This window comes from Neomonachus schauinslandi, chromosome 8, assembly GCF_002201575.2.
Source record: "Neomonachus schauinslandi chromosome 8, ASM220157v2, whole genome shotgun sequence".
NCBI classification, from domain to species: Eukaryota; Metazoa; Chordata; class Mammalia; order Carnivora; family Phocidae; genus Neomonachus; species Neomonachus schauinslandi.
In genome coordinates, this window is record NC_058410.1 from 92,677,621 (window position 1) to 92,694,077 (window position 16,457).

General features: G+C 36.6%; 1 protein-coding gene across 2 annotated transcripts in view; it reads left to right on the forward strand.

The window, feature by feature from the left end:
* KHDRBS2 (KH RNA binding domain containing, signal transduction associated 2) overlaps positions 1-16,457 on the forward strand; it is a 561,940-nt gene that overhangs the window by 282,666 nt on the left and 262,817 nt on the right. For both annotated transcript variants that reach the window (XM_021692046.1, XM_021692047.1), the window contains exon 4: positions 3,590-3,736. In XM_021692046.1, coding sequence (XP_021547721.1) covers positions 3,590-3,736 — 147 coding nt within the window. The remainder of the gene's footprint in view (positions 1-3,589; positions 3,737-16,457) is intronic.

A 16,457-nucleotide genomic window follows, 5' to 3' on the forward strand; every position in this document is an offset into this window, starting at 1 on the left:
TGCTATTATGTCCTCCGTTCTATCTAGTATAACCTGCCACGGTACTATGATCTTTGTTGTAAAACGTGCAGAAGATAATTGGGCAGAAACACGAAAACACTACTTACTGCCCCATTCATAATCAGCTTATCAAATAATGAATTTACTGCAAAGATAAACTTTTTTTTTTCAAAATACATTTGGAACTCTTGTTTAAGAAATGCCTCATAAGATTGTATTAAATTACTATAAATGTACTTACTGGTTTCTGGACACCAGTGCCGTTTAGGATGGCTGTGATGTCTGCCCATATTCAAATGAAACTTGGAGCTTTATGTTACAAATCCAACTGGGGGCGTAGTATTGTTTTTGAAAATAAAATTTGGACGTTCTGGCAGACAATGGCTAGCTGTTCACCAAAATTAGATTTAATAAATATTTTTTTAACTAACCCTGAATGAGGACTGGTTGCAGAGACAGCCTGTTGTCTGTCATCCAGTATCCATTCTCCCTTTTTTGCTGTCATAAATGAAACCCTCACATTGAGTCTCATGGCTGCTCAGTGTGAAACCACATTTATAGCTTCCATTGCATCCACAGCCACCATGTGACTACGCTTGTGCCAAAGAGATGTGAGCAGAGATGATATACGTAACCTCTGGTGTATGTCCTTGAAATAAGCTTTGTGCTGTCTACAGTTTCTTTCCCTTGCCCTGGGAGTGGAATTTAGAAGTGATGATAGACAGCCTCCTTCATCAACACACATGAGAAGCACATCCTCAGGGCCGCTGGAGTTAAGAGAGGAGAAACCAGGATCGCTGGATAAGAGTGCAGAGAAGAACCACCTGCTCCTCTAGCTACTTCCAGCTTGGACTTTCACTTCAGAAAGAAAGAACTCTTCTTCACGTTTGAGTCACATTTATTTTGGTCTTTGTTGAAATAACCCAGCATTATTTTAAAATACTACTTGAGAACATAAGAAATAATGTATTTATTACTATAATAAATTTGTGTAGCATTTTTAGAATACAAAATGTTCTTCACTTTTCTCCAAATTCACAAAATCCTGGGACCTCACTATTATTATCTAAGTTTCACAGGAAGAAACGAAGGCCTGGGAATTTTGCTCTGTCAAAATTTACCCCAATATGTGAGTTCAAATATAACACACCTTTGAACATACGAAGTTTAGTTTTGAGAATAACCTGTAGTAGCTCACGAGAGGTTCTGCTGTGTTAACTTTTCTCCTTTAAAGTCTTTATCGCTGCTAACACCTACTTTACTGGGTCCTGGCTGGAATCCTGACTAACGCTTGACCTTCGCGAAGTTGCTTAATAACCAAAGACCTCAGTCTCCTCTTCTGCTTATATAAAGGATGATGGGGGAAGGGAGAGGCAAATGTGTTTTTAAATAGCAAGCTGCATTTTTTTCATGAACATCAGCCTAGTGGCCCAACTGCAGAGTACCTAGTCCGGTTAATTTTATCTGAAAACCTTTAAAATGAGTATTATAATTCATATTTGAACGCCATACCTTATAGCATGCAGACACTATAAAATTTGTCTAGCAATGGGCGCCTGGGTGGCTCAGTTGGTTAAGTGACTGCCTTCGGCTCAGGTCATGATCCTGGAGTCCCGGGATCGAGTCCCGCATCGGGCTCCCTGCTCAGCAGGGAGTCTGCTTCTCCCTCTGACCCTCCCCCCTCTCATGCTCTCTCTATCTCATTCTCTCTCTCAAATAAATAAATAAAATCTTTAAAAAAAAATTTTGTCTAGCAAGTAGCCCTTGATAACCAGTGGGAAATCAGCTCAGGAAGCATGGAGAAGGGGGCAGTATGAAGACTCCTCTGATTTAACCACCTGATCACATCGGTGCAAATGAAGCTGACCCCAGAGATAGGGAGCAGCTTGCCTCGCAGCAGAACCCCAAGAGGAAAGAGATGTTTACTACACCCTGTGAGTGCATAGTTGTTGAGGCAGGTGCTGCTTCTCCCTAAACTGAGAAATGGGCACTAAGAAAACCCTTTTAAGTTAAAAACTCCTGGGTAGAGATGGAAAGTATGCTTAGGAACATGGAGAGTGGATTACCAGGCTGAAAGGTATGGCTGTTAGAGAGATTTGAGTAGATGGGGGAGGGACAGAAGAGCAGTCACACCTTCCCATCTTTTTCACGGATCCTTCATGTATTGAAATGATGGACATTTCTATCAGATAAGCACACTAACATGGGTCACATATTTAATTTATAAGAAATCAATAGCAAATTTGCTTTTATTTATCCAGATAAGGTCTATTCATGTTGCTTTTCTAATCAATCCCCAAATAAAACTAAAAATTACTTTGTCATTTAATGTTTATCCTTTGAAATTTAGTGAAACAACTACTAGTTTACTGGGGAAGGGAGTCAGGAAGAGTAAAACATTAATTAATATTATCTATGTTACTATTTTCACCAAATTTTGCTTCCATGAAAACCCTAGACAAATGCAAGTCTGGTTGCAAAATGAACTGGGTTTGTATCCCAACTTTGCTGGAGCTACTTGAGGTCTTTAAACTCAGTTCCCTAATCTGAGTTGTGAATAATGGGCAAGGTTATTGTGAGATTAGAGCTGATAGACGTCAACTACCTGGCATTCATTAGCAAAGTATATAGGTCGTGTACTGATTTGCTCTGCACCTGCGCTGAATTAATCAGGCCGCAAGAATTGCTTGGGTACAGTACTACGAAAAATCTGATCTAACAATAATGTGTTGTTGTTGGTTAAGCTGAGGAAATATAGCTCATGCAGAATCAATGCCAACATAATGCTTAACCGCAACCCCTTTAATATACTCCTGTTGACCAAAATGAGGCAGCAAATGACAGAGAAGATGCAGGTTTGAAGCTAGATGACAATCTGGGCCAATGGGCGCATAGGCTGGAAGATAAGCCTTGGTTTTACCTACTTTAATGGAGAACAAGTAACCTTTTCACTGCGTCTCAAAAAATAGCTAGAAAATTCTTGTTTTCTTTTTTTTAAGATTTTATTTATTTGAGAGAGAGCGTGCAGACATGAGCGGGGGGTGGGGGTGGACAGAGAGACAGAGAGAGAGTGAGAGAAACAGACTCCCTGCTGAGCAGGGAGCCCGACGTGGGACTCGATCCCGGGACCCTGGGATCATGACCTGAGCCGAAGGCAGATGCTTAACGGACTGAACCACCCAGGTGCCCCGAAATTTCTTGTTTTCTTAAAGAACAGTGATAATCTTTAGTTAATTATCTGCAAAATATTACTCATCAGATGCAAAAACAATCCTTTTCTTCCTCAATATAGTAGTGTACACTAAAACTTAACGGCATTTCTGTAACTTCTTTTCAGGGGGTTAGCATTTTCATTTAGCTGATTAAAATCCATTGTAGATGATAATTATGCCAGCTTTTTAAAAAATCATTCAAACACTCAAAGATGATTTTAAAATCTTTAAATGGCTTGTACCAGATTTTTATTTCTCAAAAGGTTTATACTTATGGAAAATTTGCTTAGATTATGCCCTTTTGTCATATCCTCAGTAAATGTTAAATCAATGCAAAATGGGTGGATTTGTATTTCTAAAAATAACCTCTTTCACAGGAAGAAGAATTAAGGAAGAGTGGGGAAGCCAAATATGCCCACTTGAGTGATGAACTTCATGTATTAATTGAAGTGTTTGCTCCACCTGGGGAAGCTTATTCACGAATGAGTCATGCATTGGAAGAGATTAAAAAATTCCTGGTTCCCGTAAGTGTCTTTCATTTTTCACAAAGATGTTTCTCATACCTTTTCTTTTTCAAGTGTGCCTTTGGTCTTCACTGACTTTTTAGACGGAGAGTCATATTGCAAACTAATCATTTGTGTAGTTGATAAGAAGGTAAAATAAAATAGAATACAACAAACGCTTAGCACGGGACCTGGCATGTTGCTGCATAACCAAGGTTTGACAGTGTCCTCCGTACATCACCAGGTCACAGTCATGAAGAATAAGACAATTAGCACATAAACACAAATATATAAGTGAAGTTGCATGCTTTTCTCTTGTGTCTTAATCACTTGGTAGTTGACATGTTTTCTTGGCAATTTTTAATTAATGGAAAAAGCATTTGCAGGTACAAAGGCAGGGGAAAGAGATTAGATATGTAATATATGCAACAAGACAATGATGTTACTTGAAAATATCAAATGTACTGGTACGTGACATTATGCCAGGTGCTGGCTCATTATAAAACATAATGTAAAATAATCAATATTAATAGAGCCAGACATTTGTTGACATCAAACAAAAATTGGAAAAATAAACTCATTGCACTCTATGAGAGCAACAGAGAGTGTTCATTAAGTAAGGCAGCAAACTCAGGGTTGCATATTGGATAGAATTCTCTACTAATTTTCTAAGAAGTAGGGGAAGGTTAAATGAATGAAGCTTTTATAAAGGTTGACAATTTAGCATTCTAGGAAGAGGTCATTCAAATAGAAATCTTGGCATTGGGGCTTAGAGCAGGGAATAAGATAATTGGAAGAGAATGCTGAGTAAAGTTTTCTGGAGTGCCTGGGCAGAAGTCTTTGGCAGAGGAGAAAGAGAGTAGCTAAGATTAATCTGTTCAATGAAGAAACACTGTAGGGCGCCTGGGTGGCTCAGTCCTTAAGTGTCTGCCTTCGGCTTAGGTCATGATCCCAGGGTCCTGGGATCGAGTCCCACATCGGGCTCCCTGCTCAGCAAGAAGCCTGCTTCTCCCTCTCCCATTCCCCCTGCTTGTGTTCCTGCTCTCACTATCTCTCTCTCTCTCAAATAAATAAATAAAATCTTTAATAAAAAAAAAAAGAAAGAAACACTGTAGATTTCTAAAGTAAGCAATAAACTCAGAGGAAATGATGGGTAAGATTCATTGACTGGCAGTGATTTTGAGAATGGGAAAAGAAAAAAAAACAGAATTTCGAAATGTAAAAGCGTCAAAATCCAACCACATAATGTATTTATATGCCCAGTTTAAAAATTTCTGTCAAGACAAGGTTATAGAATAATCCCATATTACTCTGGCTATTCCCTAACTTTATATGCACGCAGAATTTCTGCACAATTTATTACCTGGTGCTTATCAGAACACCTTCCTAAACAGATCCAATATTTCATAAGCACAAGGTTGTTATCTTCTCTCTTCCTTTTGCGTCCAAACTAAATGCCTAGTGCTGTTGGGTAAGCAGTTTTACTATACTTAGCTCAGATCAGACCTCTAGTGATATAAGTGGTATAGAAAAAGGCTAGGACCACCTACATTACTAACTCATTTCATGCCTGTAGACAAATAATTTAAATTCTCAGAGCTTCAGCTTCTTCATCTTTAAAAAAATAATTATAACTGACTGACCTCTATCACAGTTATTGTGAATGTTAAATAGGGTAATGTATATGAAAGGACATAGAAAATTATCACGCACCATTTAAAGGGATGCTTTTAATCTATTTTATTGTTGTGGTAGATAGAATCTTGGAATGACTTTCTGAGGTTAAATATGTAAGACGAAACACTATTTCATTGCTACATATATATTGGATCTAAGTTGTGGGCTAGGTTAACCCTATTTTATTATAAATGCCGGTAATACATCTCGCCTACTTCTAGACCTTGTGATACGTGTAATAATTTCATTTATAACTTCTCCACTGAAATATAGACTCCATGAGGGCAGGGCTAGCAGTGTCTCTCTTGTATTCCCATCATTTAGCATCGTGCATGGCACAATAATTATTTGTTTGAGGGTCTGACTGATGGGATGGCTGATTAATAGGCACCAGGAGTGATGCAGAGACATAAAATAGCTATTTGGGTCAAGTTGGAGGAGTAGTACCCCACAATTAAGATGCTTTATATATACACATCCAGATGAGGAACGAAAATCTCACATTGGCCAATATGACCTGCTCCTGCCTATCTCGGATTTTCTCCCTGCCTGACCGACTGCTCACTCTGTGCACTCCAGACATGCTGGCTTCTGTTCATCCCGCACGCCAGGCTCTCCAGGCTCACGCCTCACTAAGGGCCTTTGAAGATTCTTCTCCAAAATACTGACACAATTGTCATTCAGGTCTCAGCTCATTTTAGCAATGCAGGAAATTCTTCCCTGACCACACGGTCTAAAGTAACCTCCCTGCATTTGTACAATCCTATTATATTTTGTTCACAATATCACTAGCCCCTTAATTAACCCTGCAATTTATTGTCTTATCATGCTTTAGCCCTCTTCACTTACTTAATTTTCCTCATAGCTTTTATAACCTGTTCTATATATACACACATACGTATATATATTACTTATTTGTTTATTGTTGGTTTTCCTGCTAAAATATAAATGTCATGAGGGTGGGATTATTGTCTAGTTTTACTGCTTTATTCCCCTGTTTTGAACTCTGCCAGACACATGGGAACACTTAATATTTTTTGTATGGGTGAATAAATGATTGAATGAATAAGCTTTTGGTTTGGAGGGTTTTTTTTAAGATTTTTTTAAAGATTTATTTATTTTGGTGAGAAAGAGAGCATGCCAGTGCGGGGAGGGCTGGGGGGAAAAGGGGAAAGAGAGAAGCAGCCTCTCCACTGAACATGGAGCCCAAGGCAGGGCTCAATCTCACAACTCTGAGATCACGACCTGAGCCAGAATCAAGAGTTAGACACTCAACCGACTGAACCACCCAGATGCCCCTGAATAAGCTTTTTAAAAAATAAATAGGGGAGCCTGGGTGGCGCAGTCAGTTAAGCCTCTGACTCTTGGTTTCATCTCAGGTTGTGATCTCAGGGTTGTGAGATCAAGCCCTACATTTGGCTCAGTGTGGAGTCTGCTTAAGATTCTCTCTCCCTCTCCCCCTCCCCAGCCACCCACACCAGCCCCCCATCTCATGCTCGCACTCTCTCAATAAATAAGTAAATAGATTTTATTTAGTTAAATAAATAACTATTCTGATAGCTCTCAATGTTGTATTAGTAAATTTTACAATCGGTGGAAGTCCTACTTGATAAATTTTTCCCATCTGCCTTGTTTGCCTCAGCACCAAGAAAAGGATGGCAATTGTCTACTTCATCTTTCACTAGAACCACGGGGGGGCATATATGAACTGCCAGTTCTTTTTTTATTATAAAAAAATTACTTGCTGATCCAGGTTTCTTTTGACATTCAATATTAAAGTCTATAGAAATGCTAATGTATCAGGACATTAAAATTGACAAATAAAATAGGTGAAGAATTATAGCCAGTAAGAGGCATGTTAGAACCACATAGAAAGCTAATGTAGAATAGGACTACCATCTAATTCCTCTATGAAATGGAGTGTCTTTCCATAGAGTTTTTACCTTCCTTGCCCTTCTTTTATGTTATCCAGCATTTATCCAATGTGCCCTATGTCCAGAGGTTGTAGTTGTTCAAGACTGCTGACTTCGGAACATACAACTTGTCATGAAATGTCTGAATGTGGTAAGCTGTTCGAAAACAACACAGTTTTAGTACTTTAAATGAATTGTTAAGGGAAAAACCATTATTATTACCTTGGGAAAAAATTTCTAACTTACTGGTCTCCCTCCAGTTACCACAGTCTTATCAAAACAAGTAGAGTGGCACGTCAATAAAATATCAATAAGTTGAATTCTCCTAATTTTAAATCTCTAATATTTTGAGCAGATACTCTATTAAAGTTTTCACTTATTGCTAATTTGGCGTACAAATACAGATTAAGCATATTAAATCATTTGACAAATAGTGACAAAAAGGATATAAAATCCTAATCTATGTTTCAGTAATGCTAATGCCTTTCTCTTTCCTTTGTCATGTATAAAGCGGTAAACAAATGTTGTCATTATTATCATTATATTTTATCATACTCCTTTCTCTTATAGCTCAGGCACTAGGACTGTCACATATAGTTGTGCAGATTACCCCTTACACAAGGCTAGGGGATAACATTTACATTGTAGTTTGTGAATGAGACTTCCCTGGGATCCCTGACTACAACTTCCCCTTTTCCAACTTTAAAATAATGGCACTGTATTTCATTTTCCTACTGGTTAACTCTCACCTTCAATTAAGTTGAGTTAGTAAGTTTTAATAATGCTTAATAATTAGCTCATGATTGAACATAATACATTGTCTCATAATTAGAATTTATGAGGGTTTAGCAAAATTCTGCTCATTGAATGTGAGTTTATTCATTCTTTCATAGAAAAGATGAAAGGATGGTTCTCCACACAACCAGGAAATTAGGTCTAGGTCACAGATAACAAACAAATAGATGACTTTGTTACCGGCTCAACAGTTAGTTGTTGACAGAATTAAGAGATCACAGTGCTCATTTCTACCAAGCCCTGGCATGGCCCCAGAATCTCAGCACAGTATGCTACACAACACTAGAATATTATCAGAGTTGACAGAATTTGAAAAGTATTTGTCATAACCAGGATAAGTCTCTAATGATCATTGCTAGAGGTTTTATCACTTAAAGAAAAGGTATTATATAGATATACATATATATGTAATATTCAACATAGAATACAGTATATTGTATATTAGCAAGAGGATACAATATATTAACACAATTCAACACAGAAAAAAATGCATCATTCCAGGTTATTTCTTTCCTACATCAGATTGGATGTATGTCTTGGTGACAGTGGTGATTCTTGAAATGGGGCAATTAAGGCATATTATATCATTTCAGGTTTGAGATTAGAAAACTGTGTAGGAAACCTCTCAGGAGTGTGACTATGGAAGAAAAGTAAATGCTTTTCCTCTTTAGAGTAAAAGCAAAGAGAGGACATTCTTGCCTTCTCTTCCTCAAAGACTGTAATCCTAGCTCTGAAATGGGAAAATGACACTGATCGTTATTAGCAATCATACAGGGAAGTAGATATAAGGAAAATAGAAAAGAAAAGCAGAGTATTTTCATTCTAGGAGATAGAAGATATAGACTTTCATGCACTAATAAAATTTTTATAAAGCTTTGAAAGATTATAAATATAAGAATGTATCCCTGAAATTCATGCTATAATTTAATAAAAAGTGAAAATTTGGTCAGAGTGTTTTATGCAAGAGAATATGTAGGGAAAACAATGTATTAAATAAAAACCCACCAACAAGCAAAAATAATGATAATTTGCAAGACCTATGTACAAGGTGGGAAATGGCAGATACATATTGGCTGGCTGATGGCAGGAGTGTAGCATGTATAGCAACAACATCCTACAGGTAAGGTAATGATCAGCAACAGAATAAAAAAAATAAAGTTCAATGCAGAGAGGGACCAGAACCCATAACCTGGATATCATTCCCACACTGCTGGGGTTGTTGTTGAAATGTTGCAAGAGTTTCCTCAGATAGGGTTGCTGGAGTGGTGGGGGGTGGGAGGGATGGCGTGGCTGGGTGATAGACATTGGGGAGAGTATGTGCTATGGTGAGTGCTGTGAATTGTGCAAGACTGTTGAATCACAGACCTGTACCTCTGAAACAAATAATACATTATATGTTAAAAAAAAAAAGTAGGAAGGGAAAAATGAAGGGGGGCAAATCGGAGGGGGAGACAAACTGAGGGTTCTAGAGGGGAGGGGGTGGGGGGATGGGTTAGCCTGGTGATGGGTATTAAAGAGGGCATGTACTGAATGAAGCATGGGTGTTATACACAAACAATGAATCATGGAACACTACATCAAAAACTAATGATGTAATGTACAGTGATTAACATAACATAATAAAATTTTTAAAAAAAAAGTTTCCTCAGATTGCTGTCTTCAAAACAATTGAGTCTCTTTTCTTTCTCATAATTAACCATATTCTAATGGTGTGGTAACTAATAGTACTAAGCACAAAGCCACATGTATTTATGTAATTATTACTTGCTCAGAAATACTTCCTGTATTGCTATAGTACTAAGATAATATTCTGATTGTATTTGGAGACATTTATAACCAACTAACATTGAGTATTTCTTCTTATCTGATAAGTCGTAATAGATAATACAGACCTATGACTTAGGAAATAATTAAAATTATTACTTATTCTTAGAACAGAGCTAATAATGATTACTATTATATAATTAATTAGAATAACATTATTATAATAACAAGATATAATTAATTAGAATACCACTGTAATAATATAATTTATTATTATTATTGTTGTTGAGATGCAAGGCCACTTTAGTATTGCTAATTGACTGGCATAACCCAGAAAGCAGATAAAAAGAAAAGTGGATAACTATTTGAGTTTGATTTTCTACAAACCTTAACGCAAGTATCTTCTTACTCCTCACAGTACAAATAATCAAATATTCACTTTATGAATCTAGAGTCAGGATGTGATAATCTCTTTTCTATCTTAAGAAACAATTTATCACTAACGATTTCTGGTATCATTTGATGTCAAGGATCTGAATTCTCCAAGGCCACTCTTTTCAGGAGTTTTTATTGCTTTTTAGTTGCCCAGCATCATTCTCCTGTTTCTTTCACCATCTTTTTTTTTTCTAATTATGTTATTTAATCACCATACATTATTACATCATTAGTTTTTGATGTAGTCTTTCACCATCTTGATTTCAACTTGATAATTTACTTCTTCCCCATTAACTGGCACTAAATCTCAATAACTACTTTTGCAATTCCAATAGTAGTCGTTAACATGAAGGCTTAGCAACATTCCTAAGGTTATCTGTATTATTAAAGATCTGTAGTTCCTAAGGATACAGGATCTGATCGTCAAGGCCAAAATCTTCACCTCTTGGGGCACCTGGCTGGTTCCATTAGTAGAGTGTGCAGTTCTTGATCTTAGTGTTGTGGTTTCAAGTTCCATGTTGGGTGTAGAGATTACTTAAAAAATAAAAATATCTTTAAAAAAATCTTCACTTCTTAACTTCTTCTGATTGTAGTATAAGGGAATTTGTAGAGGATCAAATAGAAATTTTATATTGTATTCAGAACATTTACTGAACGCTAATCCTGCACTTGTACACAGGTACATAACAAACATATGCCAACACTGACCTGAAAATACTTTTATAGTTGGAAGCAACTTAAAAAGACTTATGATTATTGAAGAATTTGGTACAAAAAATGAATCACGGCAGAAAAGTAGCTCAATAATCAGAATCTGTTAAATAAATGTATAATTTTTAACTGAGTCAATAATTTAAGTAAGTAGTATCAGTGGTCTAAATAATGCAAGGCAAAAGATTTGTTTAAATTCAATTCAACAAATATTTCTGAACATCAAATATATGCTACGCATGATTCTAGGAATTTGTGTTACATCAGTCACTGCCCGTGTAGAATTTAATAACCAGAAAACTATCTTCAAGATTTAAAAGATAAATATTATGGAGACATATTTAAGAGAGAATGGGAAATGGGAGACCAGATTAGATAATAAGGACAATATGGACAATAGTAATGATGGACCGGGCAATGTTGATCAAACAGAAAGTGTTAATTCTAGAGTCAAGAAAAATCAGAATTGTTTCCTAGGAGGGGTTCAAGATGGCAATGTAGGAAGATCCTGAGCTCACATCCTCTTGTGGACACAAAAAATTTACCACCACATATGGAGTAATTTCCTCAGAAAAAAATCTGAAACTTGGATGACTGAAGCCTTCACAGCAAAGAATAAAAGGACAGTGTCAAAATGCACTGTCAAAATGGATAGGAGTGGCAGAGGCAATCCTCAACAAAATATTAGCAAACAATGGTCTTCCCAGGAACACCACCCTCCCCACATAGGCACAGCAATCCACAGTTAGGAGAGATCTCAAAAATGCAGATCTTTTCCCTGAGAAGTGAGAGGTCTATGCTCCACATCAGGTACCCCAACCCTAGATTCTGATTAGGACAGATGAGCCCCCAAGAAGCCTGGCTTTGGAAACCAACAGGGATTATGTCCAAGAAAACCACAGAACTTTAGGAAATGGGAGAACACACTCTTAAAGGGCTCGCACATAGACTAAGTCATCCCATGACTCAGCATAAAAACACCAGTTGGATAAGCAATTGGACCATGTGTGAAGGAGACCCACTTACTATTTTGGGGTGTCTGCTGGAGAAGCAGGAACTTGTTGGGACTTTCTCTGGGACAGAGACACTAACATATGCCATTTTTGTGATCTCATTCTGACTTGCTAATACTGGCGCTGGCAGGCACTATTTTGGAATTTTCCTCTAACCTGTTAGTGCTAGGAGACATGGTTCTTTGAAAAGATAAACAAAATTGACAGACTTTTAGTTAGACTCACTAAGTCACCAAGAAAAATAGAGAGGACTCAAGCAAATAAAATCAGAAGTGAAGGAGGAAAGTTACAACTCATATCACATAAATATAAAGGATTATAAGAAACTATTACAATTATATGCCAACAAATCAGATAAGAGATGAATAAATTCCTAGAAACACACAATCTTCCAAGACTGAATCATGAAGAAGTAAAAAATTTGAGTAGGCCAATTTCTAGTAAGGAGATTGAATCGGTGATCAAAACTTCTCAACAGGGTGCCTGGGTGGCTCAGTTGGTTAAGCGACTGCCTTCGGCTCAGGTCATGATCCTGGAGTCCTGGGATCGAGTCCCGCATCGGGCTCCCTGCTCGGCAGGGAGTCTGCTTCTCCCTCTGACCCTCCTCCCTCTCATGCTCTCTGTCTCTCATTCTCTCTGTCTCAAATAAATAAATAAATAAATAATCTTAAAAAAAAAAAAAAACAACTTCTCAACAAACACAAGTCCAAGATCAGACAGTTGCACCAGTGAATTTTACCTCACAGTTGAAGAAGATTTAATACTTATCTTCTCAAATTCTTCCAAAAAAATTGAAGAGGAAAGAATGCCTCAAAACCCATTTTATAAGGTCAGCATTACTTTGATACCAAAACTAGACAAGGGCACAGCAAAAAAAAGAAAATTGCAGGCCAATATCCCTGATGAAAATCCTCAACAAAATATTAGCAAACCAAGTTCAGCAATACCTTAAAAGGATCATACACCATGATCAAATGGGATTTATTCTAGGGATGCAAGGATGGTTCGACATCTGTAAATCAATCAGCATAATACACCACATTAACAACAACAACAAAAAGGATAAAAGTCATATGACAATCTCAATAGTTGCAGAAAGAACATTTACAAAATCTAACATCCATTTAAGGTAAAAACTCTTAACAAAGTGGGCATAGAGGCAAAGTATCTAAATATAAGCCATATATGACAAACCCACAGGTAACATCATACTAAATGGTGAAAAACTGAAAGATTTTCTCTAAGATTAGGAACAAGACAAGGTTACCCACTCTTGCCACTTTTATTCAACATAGTTTTGGAAGCTGTAGCCACAGGAATAAGACAAGAAAGTGAAATAAAAGCCATCCAAAACAGAAAGGAAAGGTAAAACTGTTACTATTTGCAAATGACATGGTGCTATATATAGAATACCCTAAAGTCTTCACCAAAAAAAAAGTTGTTAGAACTAATAAGTGAATTCAGTAAAATTGTAGCATACAAAATCAATATACAGAAATCTGTGGCAGCTCTATACACTAGTAAAAAACTATCAGAAATAGAAATTAAGAAAGCAATCCCATTGACAGTTGCATTATAAAGAATAAATACCTAGGAATAAATTTAACCAAGGAGGTAAAGACCTATACTGAAAACTGTAAGATACAGATGAAATAAAATGAAGATGCAGTAAATGGAAAGATATTCTGTGCTCACGGATTGGAAGAATTAATATTGTTAAAATGTCCATACTACCTAAAGCAATCCACAAATTCAGTGCAATCCCTGTCAAAATTCCAATTGCATTTTTCACAGAAGTAGAAGGAAGAATTCTAAAATCTGTATGGAACCAAAGAAGATTCCAATACCCAAAGCAGTCTTGAGAAAGAAGAACAAAGGTAGAGGAATCACACACTCCTTGATATTACAAAAGGTGTCATAATCCCTAGACTACAAAGTTATAGTAATCAAAGCAGTAAGGTATTGGCATAAAAACAGATCAGTGGAATAGAATTAAGAGCCCTGAAGAAAACCCACAAATATACGGACAATTAATTTACAACAAAGGAGCCAAGAACATCCAATGGTGAAAGAATAATCTCTTCAACAAATGGTGCTGGGAAAACTGGACAGTTGCATGCAAAAGAATGAAACTAGGTCACTGTCTTACACCATATGCAAAATTAACTCAAAATGGATTAAAGACTTGCATATAAGACCTGCAGACCTAAAATTCCAGAAGAAAAAATAGATGATAAGCTTCTTGACATCAGTCTAAGCAATGTGGATCTGACTCCAAAGGCAAGGCAAACAGATATAAAAGTAAATGAATGGCACTACTTCAAACTAAAAAAACTTAAGCACAGAAAAGGAAACCATCATCAAAATAAAAAGGCAACCTACTAAATATTTGCAAATCATACATCTGATAGGGAACTAATCTCCAAAGTATAAAAGGAACTCATATAACCAACAACAACAACAAAAACCCGAACAACCCTATTAAAAAACGGACAGATTATCTGAACAGACATTTTTCTGAAGACATACTGATGGCCAGCTGGTGCATTAAAAGATGTCCAACGGGCGCTTGGGTGGCTCAGTCAGTTAAGTGGCTGCCTTCGGCTCAGGTCATGATCCCAGGGTCCTGGGATCGAGCCCCGCATCGGGTTCCCTGCTCAGCGGGGAGCCTGCTTCTCCCTCTCCCACTCCCCCTGCTTGTGTTCCCTCTCTCGCTGTCTCTCTCTCTCTCTGTCAGATAAATAAATAAAATCTTAAAAAAATAAAATAAAATAAAAGATGTCCAACATCACTAATTCTTAGGAAAATTCAAATCAAAACCATAATGAGATATAACCTCACACCTGTTAAAATGACTATTATCAAACAGACAAGAAATAACTGTTGGAGAGGATGTGGAGAACAGCGAACTCTTATACACTGTTAGTAGGAATGTAAATTGGTTCAACCCCTATGGAAAACAGTATAGAGATGTCTCAAAATATTAAGAATAGATCTACCATATGATCCAGTTATTCCACTTCTGAGTGTTTATCTAAAGAATATGAAAATACTAATTGAAAAGATATATGCACCCCTATGTTTGTTGCAGCATTATTTACAATAGCCAAGGCATGAAAACAACTTAAGTATTCATCTATGGATGAATGGCTAAAGAGAATGTGTTATATGTATATATAATGGAATATTATTCAGCCATAAAGAAGAATAAAATCTTGCCTTTTGCAACAACATAGATAGACCTAAAGGGTATAACACTAAGTGAAGTCATTCAGATGGAAAAAGACAAATACCATATGATTTCATTCATGTGTGAAATCTAGAAAACAAAACAAATGAACAAATAAAATAATGCGAAAACTCACAGATAGAACAGATTGATTGTTACTAGAGTGGAAGGATGTTGTCAGGTGGGCAAAATGTGTGAAAGGAGGGGTCAGTTGTATGGTGATGGATGATAATTACACCTTTGGTGGTGATCACTTTGTAGTATATACAGATGTCAAATTACAATGTTGTATACCTGAAACTCACATGTTATATGCCAATTTTATATCAATTTAAAAAAAAGAAAGGAAAAGAAAATCAACTGCTGACAAAGAACACCACCATACAGACAAGAGTCAATTTTTCAGTGAGACAGAGAATGTTCAAAAGAGAGAGTTAGGACAGAGGACCGAGGTCAGGGGGCTGTGGAGAAAGAGAAAGAGAGAGTGTTTTGATTAGTTTCTTGAAGGTGTTGGTGACCCACAGTTAAAGAGTCTATTTCATAATGAATATCTTTTTAAAAATACAAGAAAAATGTAGGGAATAGCATATTCTAAAACTTATTATTTTGCAAAATTATGTATTCCTGAAATGTATCTTCAGCTTCTGTTCTAGCAATTAGTTTTTACTTTTCAAATAGCTTATTTTGCCACTACATAAGATACAATGTAAGCTTATTTCGAATTGCTCTTCTTTGATTAACTGATCTCATTTTACTTTCAGCAAGCTGCAATGGGAAATATATTGATTCCTGTTGACAGTATTCAAACTAGATATCCAGGGAACTTGGAAGAATCCCTACTCTTCTAAGAAATATATCTTCTATCTCATCTCTAATCTTTGTTTTTTGTCTCTTTCTCTGTTGCACCCAGGCTCTCCGCATAGTGTATGTAAGGATGCATATACAGGTGACCCTTGTACAATGTGGGGGTAGGGGCATCAACTCCACCTGTATAGTTGAAATTTTGTGTATACCTTTTAACTCCCTCAAAAACTCAATTACTAACAGCCTACTATTGACCAGAAGCCTTACTGATAACATAGACAATTAACACATATTTTGTATGTTATATATATTATATACTGTATTCTTACAAAAAAGTAAGCTAGAGAAGAGAAAAAGTTGCTAAGAAAATCATAAAGAAGAAAAAATCAATTGACAACACT